The sequence below is a fragment of the Drosophila takahashii genome, chromosome 2L (genome assembly GCF_030179915.1).
Source record: "Drosophila takahashii strain IR98-3 E-12201 chromosome 2L, DtakHiC1v2, whole genome shotgun sequence".
Taxonomy (NCBI): Eukaryota; Metazoa; Arthropoda; class Insecta; order Diptera; family Drosophilidae; genus Drosophila; species Drosophila takahashii.
This window is the reverse complement of record NC_091678.1, coordinates 1,081,052-1,096,368: the sequence shown is the minus strand read 5'-3', so window position 1 is coordinate 1,096,368 and position 15,317 is coordinate 1,081,052. Positions and strand designations below refer to the sequence as shown.

The 15,317-nt window shown below is 42.4% G+C and overlaps 3 protein-coding genes across 5 annotated transcripts; 1 reads left to right on the top strand and 2 right to left on the bottom strand.

Moving 5' to 3' along the window:
* Positions 1-85: 85 nt before the first annotated feature.
* On the bottom strand, positions 86-9,294 carry dock (SH2/SH3 adaptor protein dock). Of its 2 annotated transcripts, none has more exons than XM_044395027.2 (6): positions 8,748-9,294; positions 4,385-5,038; positions 3,719-3,923; positions 2,988-3,333; positions 2,060-2,521; positions 86-1,745 (listed from the first exon to the last, which is right to left on the bottom strand). In XM_044395027.2, exons 2-6 carry the CDS (start codon positions 4,824-4,826, stop codon positions 1,536-1,538), a joined length of 1,665 nt encoding a protein of 554 aa, XP_044250962.1. In that variant the 5' UTR covers positions 4,827-5,038; positions 8,748-9,294; the 3' UTR covers positions 86-1,535. The 2 variants fall into 2 exon arrangements, with proteins under 2 accessions (XP_044250962.1, XP_017011507.2); XM_017156018.3 differs by having other exon boundaries at positions 4,385-4,899.
* A 68-nt stretch (positions 9,295-9,362) lies between these two features.
* On the top strand, positions 9,363-10,892 carry LOC108067129 (RCC1-like G exchanging factor-like protein). Its single transcript, XM_017156019.3, has one exon. The coding sequence runs from the start codon at positions 9,453-9,455 to the stop codon at positions 10,815-10,817; it is 1,365 nt and encodes a 454-aa protein (XP_017011508.2). The 5' UTR covers positions 9,363-9,452; the 3' UTR covers positions 10,818-10,892.
* Positions 10,886-14,879, bottom strand: LOC108067130 (integral membrane protein 2B). Of its 2 annotated transcripts, XR_011417656.1 has the most exons (4): positions 14,643-14,879; positions 12,144-12,846; positions 11,097-11,578; positions 10,886-11,042 (listed from the first exon to the last, which is right to left on the bottom strand). XR_011417656.1 is itself a non-coding variant. In XM_017156020.3 (3 exons), the coding sequence occupies exons 1-3, from the start codon at positions 14,748-14,750 to the stop codon at positions 11,439-11,441; spliced, it is 951 nt and encodes a 316-aa protein (XP_017011509.2). In that variant the 5' UTR covers positions 14,751-14,879; the 3' UTR covers positions 10,886-11,438. The 2 variants fall into 2 exon arrangements, 1 of the variants encoding a protein (XP_017011509.2); XM_017156020.3 differs by having other exon boundaries at positions 10,886-11,578.
* Positions 14,880-15,317: the final 438 nt, after the last annotated feature.

Here is a 15,317-nt window from a genome sequence, read left to right as displayed (position 1 = left end):
AAAGTATGCTATTTAATTCAAAAATCCTTTTGTGGTCCTGATTTTCAATATCCAAAAGGGTAAGTAACGAAAGTCATGCGACCTGTGTTTTATTTGAATGTATTTTTATTCATTTCCGTTTCGGTATAATTTCTAGTTTGTTCTCTTCGTCTTTAGTACTAGTTGGTTTAGCAATCGTTTAAATTACTATAAATTATTTAAGTTTTATGTTACGTACTCGTATAATATAGATTTATAATTTAAAAATTCGCGTATGAAAGAAAAGTCGAAAGTCATTTAACTGGCAGCCACTCCTTCCTATCGCTTCTCTTCTCTTCTTTTCATTTCATTTCGTTTCGTTCCTTCGCTAATTACTTTCCTAGAGCTAAATAAAAACAAAATAATAATCATAATGGTAATAATAAGTAGTAAACGTAGAAAAACAAATAATAGTTTATAATAATCGAAAACAAAAGTTAAAGCTGGAATCGCTGCGTTCTACTATCGTAATCGTAAATAAGAGTACACACGTATATCTAGAGATGAAAGAGTGCCTAGGTTAGCATTGCATCAACTGTACAGTATGGCTTATACGCGTATAAGTCGCCGCCCCGTTTTATCCTTTTCTGCTCCTCGTCCTCGCCAGCAAACGATTAGATTATGTTTATAATTATGCGGGGGGCAGGACTCCGCCCGGAGATATCAATTGTATTTGTTTTGCGTGGTTATATCGTAGTCGATAATTTAGTTTAATGGATAAATAACAAAAATGACTGTAGGAGCGTTTTCCTCACTCTGGCTGTGTGGGTTGAGTGTCCTGGATCCTGGATCCAGGATCAGGATGTCTCACCTATGTATGTACATACACGAAATCGATATCTTTGCGGATTGGTTATGATCGTACACAGTATGCTTACGGTTAACGCGTGGATAATAGACATCGTATCATATTATATCATCATATCATATCTCATATTACATATTACATGTTCGAGTGTTCTGTTCTGATTAAAAGCGGCCTCTTTTCACTGTGTACATAAGTTTGCTACAACTTTGCTTTAGAATATAGTATAATATGTGCACATGTATGGTATGTAAATATGTAAATTGCATGTTGACATCTAGAATTGCTCAAATCGAATCAAATGCGATAATGAGTTATCTTTAGTTTATCGTTTCTCATTTCTCGTTAACATATAGCCAATGCGATAATTAAGCGGTAATTTAGTTAATTCAATTATATAAAAGTACAAAAAGGTCCTTTGTCCGTGGCTAATATATGAGTACGGGTCGCGTTGAACCAACCGATCTATATACACACGCTGGTCTGATCAGATCTAAGTCCAAAAACTGAGTGTCCATAATTGAATATCCGAACGGAACGGAATCAAACCGAACTACATTGAACTACACGTCGATCTGCGCTGAGCTGAGCTGCCTACAAGTTAGCCTTGGTATATCTTTTGTGTTGCATATGTGTGTTGCTTGTTGAATACGGGGGTAATATGGATTGGATGCGCTGCTGAGATTCCGCCGCTCTGTATCCTCTATCCTGCTTACGTGCCATTGGCCTTCGGCAGCGACCGCACCAGATACAGCTTCTCGCCCTGCTTGTTCGTGTAGATGGGCGCTCTTTGGTAGTGATCGACCAGTTGGTCCAGGGAGTGGAACTTCCGCTGCCCGATGCAGTACATGTTCTGCTCCACGTGCACGCGGAAGTGCTTGTTGCGCCCGGGGGCCTTCAACGAAACCGAATAGTCGCCCATCTGCAAGAGAGGAAGGTGTTTCTTAATATGTCTTGATTCATTTGGTATAAAACTACCACAACATATCCTATAAACTTTCGCTTTTCTTGATTTATCTGCCTATATTTTTTCAGTACGGAAATAGAAATGCAATTTGTCATCCACTTTTATGTAGAAAAGATTAAATAATATTACGATTGCGTGGGCGTCTCATAAATATGTTAAATAATAAATATTCTTAAAGCAATTCGTTTTTCTGTTAAGATTTATATGACACTAGCGAAAGGGAAAGCTTGAGTTATGTTGTAGAAGTTCAAATGTTCAATTCCACTCACGTTAGTCTCACTGTCTCTGATGAGGAAATCGCCATCGTGCCCATGGCCATTGAGCACCGTGTCGCACTGGCTCCGGGTGATGGCTCCATAGTACCACGACTTGCCCGCCAGATTGGGCCGTTCAATTGGCTGGCCAGAGGATTGCGCCGCCGGCTTGTTGCCCTCATTGCGTCGCTCCATGGAGTCACCACCGCCGCCGCCACCTCCGCCGCCTGCTCCGCCATTGCTGCCGCCTCCGTTTCCGTTACCGGCGTTGCTGGCGCTCGTATTGCGATAGGGCGTGGCCAGGTAGTCGTTCAACTCTTGGAGATAATTGCGTGGAACTAAACCGACTTGGCCCTGGTTGTTGCGAGCTTTGTACCAGTCCGGATCGGAGGCGGGCCGATCCACGATCTCCAACCGATCGCCCTTCTCGAACGACAGCTCCTGGTCGTTGTTCGACGTGAAGCTATAGAGAGCGACCTATATTGATAGGAGGAAATATATAAATAGCTTTTCTATACGAAATAATCATTATTCCACAGGGTTCGGAATTTAACACACATGTTAGAAACATTAAAAATCGTATTTTACAGTGAGACCCAAGTTTTTGACATGTGTGTCAAAAACAAGTGTTAAAATATGAAAAATAATTGTTAGCACACACAGCTCACAATGTGCTATTAACACGACGTGTTTTTTACACACTGTGTTTTTAACACAAATGAAAACTGACGTTTTAATTTCAAAAACTCGTTGTGTTAAAAACACGATGTGTATAAAACGCAAATAAACTGTGTGGGTTACTTTTGTTTCTAACATATGTAAGCTACAATTTTTACACACATGTTAATAACTTTTTTGAACTTAACACTTTGACATTTAACATGTTAATAGCACGTTTTTTACAGAGTGTGTTATTTTCCGAACCCTGCTATTCCATACTAACCACAATATCGAGCACATTCTCGGCCATGGCGTAGGTGTGGATCTCGCCGTCGTTATCACAATCCTCCGTTGTGTAGTTGCTGGGGAACCAGCCGACGGAGTTGCCGCTCTGTCCGCGCCACCAGCCGTCGTTCGACTTCTCCAGGATGAGTATCCGCGTGCCCTTGGTCAGCGACAGCTCGTCGGGCTGCTGGGCCTGGTAGTTGTACTTGACCACAGCCGTGCCGATGGCCTCGGCGGGATCGGGGGGCAGTCGGCGCGACATGGTTGGACTCTCGATCTGTCGCGAGGGCGAGCAATTGGGCAGCGTCTTCGAACCGGAGCCCTTTTTCACTTTCTTCTTAATGCTGCATAGAAATCAGAGATATCGGTTGTCAAACAAAAGATGCACTTAGAACATTCATTAAATTTAAGTAGATTTCTTTGGGTTAGACTAGCCCTAGTTCGTTTGGCGGGGGTGTTAGTGGAGCTACAAGTTTTTAGGGGCAGGGGCGGGGGGCTAAGGGCTCGACAGACAACGAAATCAAAACGAATTTGTTTGTTTCGAAAAATACAAAATACAAAATACAGAAGCCGAAAGCAGTTCAAAGTTAAATTACTAAAACCAAAGCAAAAGGAGGAAGTACGTCTACGGTTACAGATACAGTTACAGATTATAGAGGTCTTAATTCTGCTGAAATCAGAGCAAGAAGAACGCTTAGGTTTAGTCGGGGCCAGGAAACCAGGACGCACCTGTCGAAGAGCGAGGGCTTCTCCTTCTTCACATAGTTGCTGGGCACGTAGCCGGACTGGTTGCGGCTGTTCTGGACGCGCCACCAGTGCTTTGAGTCGTCCAGCAGCAGATAGCGCTCGTTCTTGCGCAGATCCAGCTCCTGGGCACCCTGCGCCGCATAGTCGTACTTGGCTACCACGTAGCAGACGTCTTCCTGAGATTTGCCTGGGAATTGAGAATTTTGATAAAGTTAGTTTGGTTTGATTTTTGGCAAGTGAACAGAGTATGACAAGCTAAATGACCTAGAATCGGAAGTTTTTGAATCAAAAAAAAAAAGAAAAAACGCGAATTCTTTAGCACAGATTGGTTTATGAAGGTGCAGCGATCAATTATTTCTACCGCTGCAACGTTTACAACCAACTCTAGGAACCATGAAGCCATTGTAGTTAGATCTTAACCAAACGAAACAAATAGGAACGCGAATTCTTTAGCATATATTCTTGTATACGGTGGACCATTCGTCTCTTTCGGCCTCTTCACCGTTTACAACCAGCTATAGAAAATAGTTAAATAGTTAATGCTCTACTCGCTGATTGTAAAAAAAAAACGCGAATTCTTTAGCATTTTTTGGTTGCCGCTGCACCGTTTACAACCAGAACTTTTAATGCTCTTCACGATCCACTCACCGTGCTTCATGTTGCCCGCCATTGGTTGGGTTCCAGCGTTGCCGGCGGCACTGCCACTGGAGGAGTTGCCGCTACCGCTTCCGTTGGCGCTTCCGCTGCCGTTGCCGCCGCAGTCGAGCGCTGGCTGGCCGAAGGTCACACTTTTGTGCTGGGCGCTGCAGGAGGAGGCGGTGGACAGGGTGCGGTGGTGGTGCAGCGTCTGCTGTTGTTGCTGCTGCAGATTCTGCTGTTGCTGCTGGGGGAGCGACGAGTGTCGCTGGTGGTGGGCAGGTGAGCCGGGAACGGGCACTGGCACCTGGGGACGGTACTGATAGATCTGATTTTGGTTCTGATTTAGATTCTGATTGAGATTCAGATTCTGGTGCTGCGGCAGCTGTGGCGGATGCGAGTTGGCTGAGGAGTCGGGGATGTTGCGCACGAACCGCTGGGGGTGTTCCAACATTCCAGACTGGCTGCTCCTCCGCCGCGGGGGGATTCCTGCTCCTCCAGCTGGGACGACTCCTGGTGGGCTGCTCCTGGAGGCAAGAGGCGTTGTTTTGGACTTGACTTGAGTTTCGAGTTGAGGAGGTTGATGATTTTTTGGTTATGTGTTGCAGTTGCAGCTCGCTGGCACTCTAAGCTTGCTGCAAATCGCCTCTAGCCAATGCATAATTGCTATTGGGGGGCGTGGTTCGATTTTTCAGGGGCGTGAGCGTGGGCGGAAGCGTAGGCGTGGCGCAAACGTAAACATAACCAAATGCAAAAAACGCAAAATGAATACGAATAAGAAACATAGAAAGAAAGAAATGATATGATATGCAAATTAGGTTTAATTGTTTATAAGCCAAGAAGCGTGAAAATGATTAGCTGAAAAAATACAAGGCACGTGTACTCGAAATACTCAAAACGGGAAACTCAAGCTCCAAGTTAACTCAAAAATTAGCCGAGAGATGAATGTTTGTTTTTGGGGTCAGCGAGCCGGCGATGAAGATGAATGAGTGGAGTGTTTGTGTGATGATCATGATGATTTGTAGGGGGAACTGAGGAACCGAGGGATCTGGCCAACCATTCCAGTTGTGGGGCAATTAAAATCTGTGCAAGTGAAAGTTGCTGCCTCCGCAGCCGCCTGACTCCACTCAATTGAATCCAATTGCCAGAGGCAAGCGAATGAGTATCCATCGGCTATTGATCTGCACCCAAAGAGAACCTCTGAAACTGAAAATCTCTGGCCATTTCAGGCCACGAAAGACACAGAAACTGAGACATTCGACTGCCGTGAGTCACAAACAGGAATTGACGGCGGTATTGGGAAATTATTGGCCACTTGGCCGAGATTTACCGAGTGACATAAGGCGGCAAAGAAGGCTAAAGATCTCTAGAGAGGCTCACGGGTTCGTTGGCCAGGTCGGCACAAGCCAAACACCAAAGCCAAAACCAAAGTCAATGTCATAGCCAAGGGCCATCTTGGGATAATTAAAAATCAATAAGTGTCGGCCAAGCTGAGACTTTGGCTCTAAGACACTTTTGGTTTCACTTTTCTACGATTGTGTTTGATCATAAGCGAGAATCTGAGTCAGCAGAAAATGTTTTCGAGTGCCGTAATATTTAAAGATTAAATATACCAAGAAATGGAAAGCTATAAACGATTATAACTTCTGTATAACCTTCGAAACATCTGTGTAAACTAATATTCTTTGTATTATATCTTATTAGAATGGTATAGTATAATTCAAAGAATTTAATTTAAGAATTTTAAGAAATAAAAAACTTGTGTCACAAATGTGGTAAGATATATACTAATACCTCCTGTGTCTATTAAATATACCAAGCTAAAAACGATTATACCTTCTCTATAACGATCGAAACATCTGTGTAAATAAACTAATATTCCTTGTATTATAACTTGGTATAATAGTATAGTATAATTCTATAAATTCAAGTCACTTATTCCAAGAAGTTCTTTCATTTCTCGTGTCACAATTCTGGTAAACTATTTACTAATACTTCCTGTCTCTATTTTTTGCCATAATAATTGCAATGTGATAATGAGTGTTTGTTTATTTTACCATCGATTAGTCAAAGGTTTTTGCTTTCGACCGAGATACGGGAAAATTCCCAATATAACTGGGAAGTGAAGAACTGGTCGCAAAGTGATTCACTGTCAGTTATTGTTTGTGTTTTTGCTTTCCTTGTTGTTTTCTGGTTTTCTGATTTTTTTGCTTTTCAGCGGAGAAAGCGGGGAGTGAAACCGTAACCGTAACCGAACCCAGAGAGCAACGGAGAAAGAACCCAAAAAAGATTATGTTTGTGCAAATGCTCGAGTGATAAGGGGGCGGTTCGGTTTGACTGGGATTCGGATTGGGCCTTGGTAAACATGAAACGCTTGGCTGGCTGGCTGCCAATGAACTGAAATGCACCACCGTTTGGATTGGGATGTGGATTTTCTTTGGCCTGGCGATTGTTTTGTTATTGTTTGCGCTTGCATAAGCCCAACAGCCGAGACATTGACATTACACTGCTGATAAAAATCGGCGAATTTGTAGGGGATTTGAGATTTTGATCAATTCTTGGGTTATTAACATTATTTTAGAATTTTTGTATATTTTTAGATTTCTAACATTGATCGCATTGGAATAAACATCTTAAGTAAGTCTTTATCAACATCATAGGAACTTTACAAAATAAGTTATTTATATGATATGATCTTGAATTAAACAGATAAGATTAAGTTGTTTATGATAAAATTGATATGATATGATGATATGATATAATAAAGCATATGTAAATTACTTAAGATGACCATCAAAATGTATTCTTATCAAATAAACAAAAATGTTATTCGAATTATATGAGCTTCAACCAACCTGATAAAGTTAAAGTAATATATTAAATAAATATTATTCGAAAGCAACTTCCTATTCCTACATTTGTTTCCTTAAGAATTCCCCTGACTAACACAAAACTTCCCGACTGTTTTATATGACTTCTAAAAAATAATAAAATGACTCAGATGTTATAAATATTTCTTATGATGGTATCGATGTTTTTTCCTGTGCACTGGTTCATTGTTTTCTTGACAACATTTCGTCTTTTCGTCGAGAGAAAGAAAAAGAGTTGCACGTGCTTTTCGGGGGACAAGCCCATAGGTTTATGAGGCGGAAAGTTTTGTTTCCCCTCTATGTGTATTGTGTATATTGCTTGAAGATCGGTTCCAGGCGAGGGAGTATGGCCACTAGACCCTCCGAAAACCATCACAAACAAATTGGTGGCCCCCCGCCCACCGAAAATGGGAGCATTTGGGGTCTATAACATTGAGTTACGACCAGGGGGAAATGCAAATGGGAGTGGGGCAGCCAAGGAGGAGCAACTGAAAGTGGGGCAGTCTTATCTGGGGGCGTGGGAGGCAAAGGGCAGGCAGCCTGTTTACATAAGATCACTCATTCAGTGGGCTGCCTAACCGACTCTACTGCCAAGTTGATTAAGTAGATGCTTTTGGTCTGGAGAATGGGACTTGGGCTTTCGGTTTTGTTTTTTGTATTTTTTGGGCTTTTGTTGCCGAGGGAGTCTGCGACATTTGCCGGCCGTTTCGTTTCGATTCGATTCCTTTCAGAGATGCTGCGCAAAATCTCTCAGCGAGGTGGTGGCTTTTTGGCAGCGAGAGGGTGGACTTTTCGTCCTGCAAAGGATGGTCGGTGTTGGTAAAGGTACAGGCTTTGGGTACCTGGGAGAGGTTTTTGGCAAAAACATGTACCTGAGTAGATATAATGTAGGCATATCAAATTGATATTGCTCATATACTCATTTCAAGTTAAAACTAAGTAAGGTAAAAAGTACCAAGAACTTATCTAGGTACGCAAATAACTTGAAAAGCATCTCAATATTAAATCGAAACTTTCAGGTCATTGAGTTATTTAGATTTCATGAATTAAAATTTATAATTCAAAAACAATTGTGTATTAAGTACTGTAAAAAGTACCATCAATGTTTTTAGGTACAAGTACATCTAAATTGAAATTGGCAAGTCAAATAGTGTTATTTTCTGAATAATATTGAATAGGAATTTAAGCCTAATAAAAAGTACCATATTTTTAACTAGGTACCCTCAATATTTTAGGTACTCTGCACTACTGACACTCGGTGGCACAGTTAGCGGTAAACACACGACCATGGTTACCCGGAAAAAAGGTGATGGGAAGCCGAGGGTTAAGGGTTGCAGCGGTACGACTACCGCCACCCACTGGGGTGGTGGACACAGGACACCACCAGGTGATGCGAAGGAGAGAGCGCAGGACGAGAGAGAGAGAGAGACCGCAAAGAGAGAGCCCCGAGAGAGTGGCACAAACAGGAGCTAAAAGGAGCAGCCGAATATTTTGTGTGTACCTACCGGAGACGAAGCGATTGGACTGGCAACTCCTATATTCCTGCTGGATCTCCTCCTTATCCTGGGCACTCCTTATCCGTATCCGTATCCCTATCCTCTGTTATCCGTTTCGGCAGCCTTAACCCTTGGAAATCCTTAGGAAGACATGGGTCAAGACGGAACACTCCTTGCCTGGAACTGGAACTCCTGTTTCTTTTTCTATTTCACTTCCACTTTCCACTCGGCTATTGCACTTTACACACACTCGAAAAACACAACTTTAATTTTAATACACCTAGCCGTGTATGTGTGTGTGTATGTTGGGCGGGGGTGCGCGTGTGTGTGTGTACATATGCTGCTGCGGCGATTGAAAAAACACTCGCAATACGGAAAAGAGCAATTTTCCGGGCTCTCAAACACCACACGCCTTAGCTACGTTGATTAGCGGTTGGCTTGCACACTTTGGCAGCGCTGATTTGCGGTTAATTAATTAATTTCTAACGATTTTGCCGGAGCCGTTTCTCTCACGTCCCGTCCGATTGCGATTTCGATAGCGATTACTTATTACCTCTTTTTCGCATTAAGTCGATTGGTCAGGCAGCAGGGTTGTCAGGTGTGTTGGAATAAAGTGGTGACTTTACAGCCCTGGTTTGTTATCGATAGGGATTTCATAAACGTTATTTGTTGTGATTTTGATTACATGGTTTTTTACCTGTTTTACCCTTAATTATGCTAAAAACCCGGGGATTACTCCCTGGCATCACCAGATCCTACACCGCCAAGGCGAAGAGGAGCGTCCTGGCGCAGGACAAGTCAAAGATCAAGGAGTACTCGCCTAAGACCACCGATAACCATGAGCACCGCGTTTACGTCTGGGGATTCCAGGAAACGGGCGCTTTGGGCCTCCAAACGAACGTGAAAAAGGCCCAGGAACGCTACACGCAGATGGTCCACCATCCCACTAGGCTGCAGTTCTCCAATAATAACGAAATAACCGATGTAACCGCTGGTTACGGATTCACTGCCTATGCGGTTAAAAGAGATGATGGGGAAACCCTTTTTGGCTCTGGTTTGAACACCGATTCCCAGCTGGGATTCCAGGTGAAGGGAAACCCCAAGGACCCCGCCAACCTGGACGTAATCATCTATCCCACGGCCATCAAACTGCCCAGAATCCAGGGGGAATCGGATGAGGACATGCAGGTGAAGAGCCTCTCGGCGGGAAGGGCTCACCTAGTAGTCCTCACCCAAAACGGCACCATCTTCACGCTGGGCAACAATTCCTACGGCCAGTGCGGTCGCTCCATCATCGAGGAGGAGCGCTACAGCAAGAGTGCCTTGATTCACCGCATTCCACAGGAGGACATCTGCGGGAGGGACGACGAAGTGGTTCAGGTGGAGTGCGGCCAGGATCACAGCATGTTCTTGACCAAAAACGGACGCATTTACACCTGCGGCTGGGGCGCCGATGGGCAGACGGGTCAGGGAAACTACCACACAGCTGGGCAAATAACCCTCATCGGCGGTGACATCGAAAAGGAGAAGATTGTGCGGCTCAGCTGCTCCTCGGACTGCGTTTTGGCCCTCAACGAGGCAGGTGAAGCCTTCGGGTGGGGCAACTCGGAATACGGACAGCTGGACGACTCCGAGCACGCCGAGACCCAGATAAACACTCCCAGAGCTTTAAAGTTAACTAAAGGAATAGGAAAGATAAAAGATGTGGCTGCCGGCGGCTCCTTTTGCATGGCTCTCAACGATCAGGGTTTGGTCTACACCTGGGGCTATGGCATCCTGGGCTTTGGACCCTTCGTGGAGCAGACTTCCCGGCCACAGCATCTTCTACCCCCGCTCTTCGGAAGAAATGACTTCAGCAACGCCACCTCAGTGGTTTCCATTGGATGCGGCGTCTTTCACATGGGCGCCGTCAACTCGGACGGAGATCTCTTCATGTGGGGCAAGAATCGCTTTGGCCACTTGGGATTGGGCCACAAGAAGGATCAGTTCTTCCCCTTCAAGGCGGCCATCAATGGCAAGGTGACCAAGGTGGCCTACGGCGTGGATCACACGATTGCCCTGTGCAAGTCGTACTTTTAGTTTTAGATTTAATTTAATTTTAGAGTACATATTCTAGTCCCCCGAAAACCAATTAAAAATAAAAACCCTTAAAGATCACAAATTCGCGTTTAATACATTCAAGTAGTTTTTAAAGAACATTTAGATTAATTTGTTGGTTTCTCTGTCTGGCGACGCATGCTGATAGTTTCCTGGTTTGTTTTTGGTTTTGGTTTTGCCTGTAAATAGCTTCGATCCGAATCCCGTCTATACACGTTAATTTGTTAGAATAGTTTAAGAGCGTATATATAAAATATGTACTTGGAATGCCGCAGTGTGTGTCTCTGTACCGATCTCTCTAATCCTTTAATCCAATCTCATCCGTTTTCCTTAATACATTGCTCGTATTTGTCACAATTTCATCGATCGCTTTTGATTGCGTTCTAGGTACAAGTTCGTTACGCTTCTATGGTCTATGATTCGCTATATTTCGCTTGGCCAATGATGATACATGTCCTGCTAACCAGTGGTGAACCAGAAATAGATCTCCTCCTCTCCATCCTCTATATGTATAAATCGATTCTAATTAATAATTTGTTTAGGTTGTGTATTCTTATATGGGGTGTTTTTGTTTTTTAGCTTAAAAGATCCATTTCATTCCGCTCAGGCCTCCTGCTTGGCCTCGTTGGCCTCGTAGGCCTCCACCTCGGCGATATTCGACAGGTCGTACTCGATGACGCCCTTGCCCATGAATTCGGCGTACTTGCCGGATTCTGGGAGAGGATCAGCGGATCTCTTCGAAACTGCAAGGGAAATGGAGTTAGTAAAGGGGTTTACTACTAAATAGAGCCCTGAGTGAATCATTCAATTTTTGTTTTATCATTCTATTCAATTCTATGTGAAATAAATTTTATGTTTTTCTAATTAATTTCAAATTGAATGAATGAATGTATAATTTTTATGAATTTTTAAATTTGCCAGTTTTTGTGCTTTCTTTCGAGAACAAAAAGTGTTAAATTTTTAACAAATCAATGTTGTAATTTAGGCAGATTTAATCACAAAATTATGGCCCTTTCTTCTTCAAAAGAAATTCATTCAATTAAACTCAAAATTCGAATTCATTCAATTCTATTAAACTCAAAGTTCTAATTAATTCATTCATATAAAACCAAAAAATTTAAAAATTGAATTACTTCGGAATTCATGCCATTCATTCATTCAATTCTATTAAACTCAAAATTCAAATTCATTCAATTCTATTAAACTCAAAATTCTAATTAATTCATTAGTATATAACACAAAAAATTCAAAACAATTCATTGAATCCACTCATGCAGGGCTCTACTACTAAATAAAGTAAATTCTCACCTCCCGAGATGTACTTCTCCATCATGTAGACCTTCATGTCGTAGCACTCGTTGGCAATCCGCTCCGAGATGAGCGAAAGATCGGTTATCCTGGGCGTGACCACGCGCATCTGGCGCCGCACGCGCTCCGTATCGATGTTGTAGTAGCCAGTGCCCATTTTTTTCATCAGATCCACGAAGCTGGTGGGCGGCAGGGTGGTGTCCCTGTCCAGGGGCATGATGAAGCACCTGCCGGTGGTGGTGTCGATGATGGCCGACTGGTTCTCCTTGAAGTCGTGCATGAAGCGACCCCGTCGTCCGTCCTTGAAGTCGGGCACATCCACGCGGGCGTAGCCCTCGTCGTCGCTGTCGCCATCCAGCTCGATGTCCTCGCGGAAGAAGTTGTCCTCGAGATCGGGCATCTTGGGCCCGAAGTCGGGCAGCAGGGAGCGCCAGTTGAGGGCGAAGGGTCCCTCGGTGCGCGGATACACGCGTGCCATCTCCATCGAGTCCTCCGGATAGGGAATCTCGCACAGGGCGTGGTAACGCATGCTGCCATGCGGGGGGGCGTACACGCGGTAGAGGGTCCATCCTCCCAGGACTCCCAGGAGCATCACCACCACGGCGATCAGGAACAGCAGAAAGGACTTGAGGCAATGGTGCTGCGGCCGGTTGAAGACCATCGATTCGGTGTCCGCCTCATTGTCGCTGTAAACGACCTTGGGCTGTGGGATTGAAAATTGATTAATAAGATGTATTTATGGATGGGTAATAATATTTTTTAAAAAGCAAACAATTTGAAAAAAAAGGAAAATTTATTTTATTTTAAATTAGATCCTGAAAATGATCGATATTTACGATACTTTGACAATCTTGATTCGATAATATCGATGCTTTGAAGGAAAACCTAATTTAAATATCGAGAAATAGAAAACTGTCGACATTTTGAAATAATGAAATAGATACTAATATAATTTCCGAAAATTTTCAAAAGGAATTTTTGGAAGTAGAAGAAGATTAACCCAATAATATTTAAATGTGAGTTTTTATAATAAAAATTTCAAATTATATTAAAAATGTATTTCTGAATCTTTAAAAATGCTTTCTAAATTGTATCATCAAATAGGTACTAATATAATTTCGGAAAATGTACAAATGCAATTTTCGAAAGTAAAAGTAGATTAACACATATTTAAATGTGAGTTTTTAAAAAAAAAATTCCAATTTTTTATTCGAAATGTATTTTTGTATCTTAAAAAAGTGTTCCTATATCGTATCATATACTTCAAAAAATGAAAATGTAGAACAATTCCATTAACTATAATTATCTTAAATGTTTTTTTTGCGCTATTTGTGATATTGGTTTTCCTTATCAACATATGTATGTACAAAGACTTATTGTTCCAGTTGGGAGTCATAAAAAAGGCGATAAGTCGCAGAAATAGTACAAATATAATAAAGCAGCTGACTCAAATGTTGATAGTATAAGCAAAAATTTAATTTGCTAAACATTAAACAATTTTAAGCTGTTTTAGCACTTTAATTTTTTCTGCTGGCAAAGGTAAAATAAAATTGGCATAAAGGTAAAATAGTGTATATGACTAATGCAGTCGTAACTGCATCCCTTTGTCTAATCCATATTCATTGGAAACTACGCCTTTAGCAAGAGATTACTTTGTCAGGTCAAAAAAAGTTCCCCTTGCAACCATTTAATCAATTGAAGGCATTTGCATGCAAATTAGAGTGGACCTTGCTAGATGACCAAAAACAAGGTAAATAGATCAATATAGTTGGCATTTTCATGTTCATTTAAAAATATAGAGAAACAAATAGGGTTCATTAAAAAAATCTAAAAAGTTAAATTATTAAAAAAAAATATTTTTTATTAATAAATAGATAATTTCCTACAATCTGTTTACTAGAAGAAAAGCTAAAAATTGCAATGCAGATAAAAAAACTCCATTGAATGCACGGCTGACTGTGCATAATCGCAGAAACCCGATAAAGATATACTACATATATAGTAAAGAATGCTAAGAACTTGAAATGGCTGGGCTGTTTATGACTGGCCAGCTGATAAGGCACGACTTTCTTTGGATACCCCGCATACCCACACTCCCATCGAGGTCAAAGGAGCTGGAATTGGGTTTCCCCAGCTGTCAGGGCCAATCTCCGCCAGCAACAGGACCTCCCCAACCCCCCGTTGACCTCGAGAAGGCCCAGGAAAGTGAATGGGCACACGTCACTCGCAGGCGGGGATTTGCGGGGCGGGGGGGCGTCACAAGGACACCAGGGAGTGCGGAAATTCCAGCGCGGAAAAATCGATGGCCTGCAGAGGCTGTAATTCGGATTCCGAATTTCGTATTCCGAATCGGAGTCACCTGCCATCACGAAACTTGTGGCTCTCGGGAAACCCGAAGGACGAATATATAGGGGTGGACATCATGGACACCCCGCAAGGACACCAAAACGATTGCGCAAAATAAGGATGCCAACTTCAAAATGCGAAAAAAAAACTCACTGCGATTAGGGAGCCATGGTGCATCAGCGCCTCGTCGTTCAGGTTCATCGGGAGGGGAACCTTCTCCTGGTCCGTAATCTCCCCCCGCAGTTTGCCCAGAATTGTCATGGCTGTGCTGTCGTCTATATATCCTCAGTAGATAAGTCCGAACGGTCGACTTTGTTTGTTTTTTACGGAAAATTTAGTGCGCAATTGTTGACGACCTGGAATCTCTGAATCTCTGAGTCCGACCAGTGTGCCCGTATCCGGATCTCTTGGGATGGATTACCGTTCCGTTCCGAAAACAAGAGACGACTCGAGACTGGTGGAGAACTCGGATAGACAGTTACCCGCCGAAAATGAAATTCGAAAGTTGGTTGGGTTATAATCCAAATATATGGGAGAAAACGGATTAAATATACATCTTCTTATAAATAGTTCTTCAAATATAAATAGTTATAGGTATTTACTTAAAAAACTTATAATTTTCCTGATGTCCACTTTGTAATAGGATAGATAAGATAGTTTTTATGGAGACATTATCCAATATGTCGAATTTTCATTCTTATTTTTTGTATAGTTAATATGGTATATTTTTATGTACATTTATATTAAAGTCAATATATTGTTATATTGCTATTAATGTTATAGGATAGATAAGATAGTTTTTATGGAAACATGACCCAATATGTTGTA

Bases quoted from the DNA above. Each gene is read 5' to 3' on its own strand.
- LOC108067130 (XM_017156020.3), bottom strand. From the start codon at position 14,750: ATGACAATTCTGGGCAAACTGCGGGGGGAGATTACGGACCAGGAGAAG. The intron at 12,847-14,642 runs GTGAGTTTTTTT...TCAATCCCACAG, and splicing joins ACCATGGCTCCCTAATCGCA to CCCAAGGTCGTTTACAGCGA. The intron at 11,579-12,143 runs GTGAGAATTTAC...TTTCCCTTGCAG, and splicing joins GGAGAAGTACATCTCGGGAG to TTTCGAAGAGATCCGCTGAT.
- dock (XM_044395027.2), bottom strand. From the start codon at position 4,826: ATGTTGGAACACCCCCAGCGGTTCGTGCGCAACATCCCCGACTCCTCA. The intron at 3,924-4,384 runs GTGAGTGGATCG...CTCAATTCCCAG, and splicing joins GGCGGGCAACATGAAGCACG to GCAAATCTCAGGAAGACGTC. The intron at 1,746-2,059 runs GTGAGTGGAATT...CCTCTCTTGCAG, and splicing joins TCAGAGACAGTGAGACTAAC to ATGGGCGACTATTCGGTTTC.
- LOC108067129 (XM_017156019.3), top strand. From the start codon at position 9,453: ATGCTAAAAACCCGGGGATTACTCCCTGGCATCACCAGATCCTACACC.